At 40.5% G+C, this 6,898-nt stretch overlaps 1 protein-coding gene across 6 annotated transcripts in view; it reads right to left on the bottom strand.

Annotated features, from left to right (window-relative positions):
• Nucleotides 1-1,045: 1,045 nt before the first annotated feature.
• Nucleotides 1,046-6,898, bottom strand: part of LOC139051668 (FK506-binding protein 15-like) — a 205,542-nt gene continuing 199,689 nt past the window's right edge. For all 6 annotated transcript variants that reach the window (XM_070528634.1, XM_070528633.1, XM_070528637.1 and 3 more), the window contains one exon: nucleotides 1,046-1,468. Coding sequence is in view for 1 of the 6 variants with exons in the window: in XM_070528636.1 (XP_070384737.1) it covers nucleotides 1,400-1,468 (69 nt within the window). In the remaining 5 variants the exon portion in view is untranslated. The remainder of the gene's footprint in view (nucleotides 1,469-6,898) is intronic.

The following is a 6,898-nucleotide window of genomic DNA, read 5'->3' as shown; positions in this document are numbered from 1 at the left end:
GAGAACAGCAGTTTACAATAAGTAGCGAGGCACTGGAAGTGGTAAGGGAATACATCTACTTAGGACAGGTAGTGACGGCGGATCCGGATCATGAGACTGAAATAATCAGAAGAATAAGGATGGGCTGGGGTGTGTTTGGCAAGCATTCTCAGATCACGACCAGCAGGTTGCCATTATCCCTCAAGAGAAAATTGTATAACATGTGTGTTTTACCAGTACTCACCTACGGGGCAGAAACCTGGAGGCTTACGAAAAGGGTTCTACTTAAGTTGAGGACAATGCAACGAGCTATGGAAAGAATGATGGGTGTAATGTTAAGGGATAAGAAGAGGGCAGATTGGGCGAGGGAACAAAAGCGAGTTAATGACATCTCATCAAGAAAAAGAAATGGGCATGGGCCGGACATGTAATGAGGAGGGAAGATAACCGATGGTCATTAAGGGTTACGGACTGGCTTCCAAGAATAGAAGCGTAGCAGGGGGCGGCAGAAAGTTAGGTGAACCGATGAAATTAAGAAGTTTGCAGGTACAACATGGCCACAATTAGCACATGACCGGGGTAGTTGGAGAAGTATGGGAGAGGCCTTTGCCCTGCAGTGGGCGTAGCCAGGCTGATGATTATGATGATGATATTTTGGTTACGATTGCAAGTCGACCCCCCCACTTCAGATTTAAAAATTTTAAAAAATAGCTCGACTTACAATCGTGTAAATATGGTATGTGCTGGTTAATGATCATGTTTTGTTTTTTTACGCGCCAAAACTATGATTCGATTATGAGACACTATAGTGGAGTGACTCTGGATTAATTTTGACCACCTGGGGTCCTTTAAACATGCGTGAACAGCTCTGTTATTTGCTATAGGAAGGTTTTCATGTATTACAATACGGTATGTGCATTACAAAAGTGGCCATCATGGTGGCAAATCTCGAGCTGCCTGAACAGCAACAACATGTATATTTCGTTTAAAAATGTCACAACAGTGGCACACTCCTGTGAGATGTCCCTGTCCCACCTTTTATTTAAAGAAGAACACCACAGCAAGCTTGTCTAGAAAAGTGTTTATCCAAAATGTGTATGTACATTAAATATACTGACTGACACATAAGCTAATACGTACACACCTTGGCAAAGTGTGCATTCCATGTATATATAATATATATCTTAGCATAAAATGTCACAAGACTTCAGTTCAAACAAAGGCTAAGTGTCACACCCTATCAGACTTGCCAAGGCCTCTGTGCTACAGCTTGCACTGACTTGTGTCCCATCTAACAGTGCAACACAGGCTTTGCAATAACTGCCCAAATAGAAAAGAAAGTCATGGAAGTGTTCCAACCATAACTGTCCAGGAGCAGTACAGTCTGAGAACGCAAGTTGTTACCAATGGCTATGGCAAGTCAGTTCAACCAATCATCATCTTCATATTCATCGAAGAGCGGGGGTGGTGGTGGTTGTGGCTTCCAGGACTGAAAAGCAAGTAAAATGAAATGGCATGTTAAACCACACAAAATCCTACCATGCTGTTTTTTTTTTTTACGGTGCTGCTTTCACGGCTGTGTTGGTGAATAAGTACAAGGGTGCTAAAAAATGTTTTCAGAGCACCCAAGAAGAACATCATGTAGAGCCATTACACTTTCAGATTTAGCGTACTATCAATTAGTTTATCAGACTTATTACACTGTTAGCAAAAAGACTTTAGGCCACGTGAAAAAAAAAAAAAAAGAGGACACGGATCAGTAAGACACTGCTGTGGTGTAGAAACATTTTCGTAGCTATATTGAAGATCAATTTCCGGAATTCATTTGCTTATCAGACACCTGCTAATACACTGGAAAAAATCTGGTGGTAAGGGGGATGATCAAACATGGCCCTCCAAAGCAAAACCACCTTGTCAGTGCTTCCCTTGCATTAACCTTTCTTTTACTGCCTATAAATAACAGCAAGATGCCATGATCATCAGTGCTCACTATATATTACAGTTATCAAGACTGATAACCACTGGAATCATTTTGTATTAAAAATATGAGATGTATGAAAATATATTAAGTACGAGATGTGGCATTAATTCGGTTGCAGAAAGTCGTGCTGTAGAAGTAACAGAGACTGCTGTTTGCTTTCCTCATCATAGTGAGATAACCCTCTCTTACCGACAGTGATAAGCTGCTGCAGAGAGTTACAAACCATTTGCTCAATATTCCTGGAAAATAAGATTTCACTTGTCTACCACATCCCATTTCACCAATATTCAATTGGATGTCTATTTGCTATAAACCTTATGCATCCTGTTTTTTTTTTTTTCAAAAATTTTAGATACGAAACATTTTCCACATTCGGTTTGTGTCTCGCAATTGATTGCCAAGATCATGGCATGGATGTGATGGTACTTTTGAGGGCTGGTGTTTGCGCAGCATTCATCAGCACATGCTGAGCTTTTGCATATCAACTATTCTGCGAAATGCTTGCACCATTTTCTTACCAGCCGAAAATAAGCAGAGCAGATAAAAACATACATTGCTAGTCAGTTTTATTATTCTATCGTGTAGTCAACAGGAAGTCAACAAAAGAAAAAGGAAAAAAGTAGTGAGAACCAAGTTCTACTGGAGGGGAAAAATAAAGGCCCTCGCACAAGGTTACCACAGGCACTGGCAATCATTGTGGAATAAAGTACTCATAAATAGCAGTAAAAGCAGGTGCTAAAGAAATTTTAATCTAGAATGTCTAATGCAGAATAGCTGTTCAGCTGAAAGCTTGAATGCTTTGCTCGCTGCATACTGCTTTCACTAAGTATGAGAAAATGACGTAAATATCAGTCATCATGGCTTTCTTTGAAAGGTGTGTCTGCCTAGGTTGGTCATCTTGGGTAATGAAAGGAACGGTACACTTTTACAATGTTACTTAAAGCAGCTGCTCTCAAAAAGTAAAGAGGAAAAAGAAGAAACGAACATTACAAACCGGGCCTGATGGACAAGAACTTCTATAAAAAAGTGTGCACTCTCTTTGTGTAAATCTTACAACTCAAACTTTTAGCAACAAGTGCAGTGTTAGTGCCACGCACAAACAGTGCTATACCAATGTTAGCACTAGCAGCAGCGTTAACACAAGATAAATGACATGCAGGTGAAAATTCACAGTGCTGGCATAGTGTTTGGGCATTTCTGTCCACAAAGAAATTTGGGCATGACAAACAAACAGCAGCAGCATTTGAACAAACACCAACATAAAAGACAAAATAACTGTGCCCATAAATCACATGTGTGTACACTAATACGCCTACAAAGATATTGCTCACATAACGAAGCAGATCGCTTTGTAGGACAGTGCAGCAGAAATGAAGAAAACCATACAGAACCGTCCCTATGCTTCTTGCAACTCTGAAAGCCATATAAAGCTTTAGCAAAAGCAGTGCGAGAGCAGTGCACTGTTATATTACAATAGCGAACACTGCATACTATGCCCCATGTAACAATATTCCATGGATAGCATAAGTGATATCAAGCTTGATTGCCTGTAGCAACACCCCATGAGTAAGTACACTGTCTATAAACCTGCTAATTAAGGGGAGATGCTCCTCTAAACATATTTTTATTTGTAGTAGTGGTTTAAAAATTCAGCAAATTTCAAAAATTCCATTAGTTTGTCTAGATGCTATATTCAGTTGCGTTATAGCAATCTTTGCAGGCACAGTCTTCTGTATCAAATTTCAACTTAAAGTATTTGGTTGTTTATTTAGCTCTTTGTAGACTGCAAGGTGCCGATATCTATCTGAACAGCGCATACAATTAGGGGAACTATGCAAAGAAAAAAAGATTAGAACACTTCAACCAATTTTTTTCAAAATCTCATGAGAATAACCTTGTCCACTTATAATCGACCTATACTAACGAAATTCGGCATACATACTCTTAAAGATATGTAGAATGCTGATATCTACTTGAAATTTCAATATCTCTCAGCACTAGTTGGGAAAGTACACGGTTATATTTCATGTGACTGAAAAAACATTTTGTTCTGGTGTCCCAAGTTTTTTTTTTTGCATGGTTCCAGTAATTGTACATGCTGTTTGGATAAATATCAGCACTTTGTCATCATAAATATCAGCACAAATAAGCTACAGCACGAGGCATTTTGGAAAAATTTCCTACACAAGAAAGTGCCTGCAATGATCGCTATATTTTGCAACTACATCACTAAATATCGCTAATATAGCAACTACAGAAAAAATAATGACATTTGAAATTTGCAGGAAGAGCTCTATGAATAGCAGTACTTTCAAACAATTAGTACAAATAATAAAATACGTTTCGAGGAGCATCTCCCCTTAAAGTGAATTGTCTACTAAGATGAACAGTTCAGGGACCTCTACTCAATTTCCTGTGGATTCCCTAGCACACCTCTGTTAAACTCAACTTTTATTCTCCACTTCATACATAGCAGGCAACTTAGCAGAAGCTACACAAGTAGTGCGGTCATAGAAACTTCACACAATTCCTAGTGCTGTTGTTTTTTACCTGAGACACCTTATACAGAATAACTACTTCATATATTACAACTACAACTTGGTCACATAAGGCTACGTCAAATCCTGTATTGCTTGTTGCTTCCAGTATGCGACACACTAGGTTTCGGTCGCGAGCGCAAGCAGCGCACTGCGATCCACTCCCTTTGTTTGGTGGCAAATAGGTTAATATCTACAATGCCTTCCATGTATTAATTATGTCATATTGTGCAACATAAAAGTATGAGGCCTAAATGATATATTTTGAATTACATGACGAATACCTATATCTTTCTTTCACATGAGACCCGTTATATTTTGGTCCTGAATGTGACCAAGAGAAGTCTCCTTATAGTATAACTTGAAGCAGCGCAAAGAAGGCGAGGACAGGAATCGAACACAAACACAACACAATGAGCGCTGAACTGTTGACTGAATATTTTATTGAAGGAACAACCAGCTTTATACCATGTCAAAAAACACCATTAAGAACCAAATCGTTGAACGGCATGTGTACTGCCTACAAGTAGGCATGCCCTTATAGCCTTTCAACTGCTGCCTGATATGCTTAAAATGGATTATACTGCGAGATGTACAGACTTCCAAGGTCCACTATGATACTGGTGATGGAAGTAATTCAGGAACTATATTCATAAGTGACATAATCCAACCAGAGATTGCTGTTCAAAACAAAGCCCCGCTAGAACACAAAAAGTGCACATATCAACAGCAGTGATCCTGACGTTTGGGATTACTGGTCCGTTTTATTTTTATATTAGAGCATAGCCCTTCAAGCTCAACAACTGACTGGGCAACTACATTCAAAACAAAGAATCCTGGTTTAGACGTTAAACTGTGCACCCAACATGCTCTTTGGAAGGAACTTGAAGCAGTAGGAAGCCAAATAACTCGAAACCATTAATACTGACATAACCTCTAGCCACATCTATGGCTGTTCACACTATACAGCCATACTGAGCTCTCTGGTAGTAATTTAAGCTCACGGTAACAGGTGACAAAATAAAAACACCCATGAAATGTTACAACAAAATACCATATCAATGACAAACAGTGTGTACAGATGATGCAATGCCATCCCTCTAAGTTACTGTATCAAGCATCTCTTTGGCTTGGTTGCTCAAGGCACTGGAACTACAAGTTTATCTTGGTTGATTGTATCTGATTGATTGTACACTTGATTGTATCTGCCGAATAAAATGTCATTATGCTACGAGCATGAATCCTTTCTGTAACATAATGCCCTTGCTTTGAACATTCATCCTCCCACGTATTTTGCCAGCCAAGTAGCGAAAAAAATTCAAGCTTGTTCTAAGCTGACAGAGCAATCACCTGAGGCCACGGCAAAAGCTTACAGCAAACTTTTCCATTTCACATAATTTACAGCTCTATACGTTTTAAGCCTCCATGTTCACATGAAATTCAGCTGCCAATTTTATGCAGTGATCTGATACAGTCGAAGCTTGTTATAAAGCTGCATCCAACAAAAAAAATATTGTTATATCCGATATTCGTTATAGGCATATACTCAGACATCAGAAGAACAAAAAAATTACCGCCCTTCTACTGCGAAGAAGGATGCAAGCAAAGCTCGGGATACGCGGTTCTTCATTGTCATAATGCCTCAGCACAAGGCATTATGACAATGACGACATTCATCAAACGCCGCCTGTTCTTTGGCCGAACGCACGATGCACGGCCCGCTCCCGCTGTTGTTCCTTCAACGCAGCTTCCTTTTCGGCAGAACGAACAAAACACGGCCTCCCCATATGACTGCCCGGCCTGAACTGGTGGGAAACGGCGGGCGCCCTAGGCGAGCAGACACGCGATCACGCCCTTTTCCTCTCCCAGAGGGAGGGGGACACCTGCGATTGGCTCGCGCTTTGCGCTGCATTTCCTTCTTCATGCATATTAAAACACCACTTCAAGGGGCGCGTGTGATGAACTGACAGTGGCTGAATCGGTTAGCGTGGTGGTCTTGCAACCCGAATTTTTATGTTTGCGCGGCTCGAGTTTTTTCATACGGCAATACCGATGCTGACACAACTGAGGCAATACAAGCTTCGCTTGAAAAATCTCAACCAGGTTTATGTGAAATGCAAATATGCTTACTATGATGGGCCAGTGAAGGGTATCCTACAGATTTTGACGGCCCATTGGCAGCTTGCTGCGCCGATACGTGGCACGGGAAGAATAGATTACGTAAGGTCTATTTGACTTGCCCTACACTTCATGAACTAGTTCATTACAATTCAATGCTTGTTGCGTGTGTGTGTGCAGAACCAGACCGGCACCTACTGCACAAGCTGTGGACTACATCTCCCACTAGTGCTGGGAATACTGTGAACATGCCCTGCACTATGTGAAATGAATGGCAACATGC

This window comes from Dermacentor albipictus, unplaced genomic scaffold, assembly GCF_038994185.2.
Source record: "Dermacentor albipictus isolate Rhodes 1998 colony unplaced genomic scaffold, USDA_Dalb.pri_finalv2 scaffold_13, whole genome shotgun sequence".
NCBI classification, from domain to species: domain Eukaryota; kingdom Metazoa; phylum Arthropoda; class Arachnida; order Ixodida; family Ixodidae; genus Dermacentor; species Dermacentor albipictus.
This window is presented reverse-complemented; position numbering and strand designations above follow the sequence as displayed.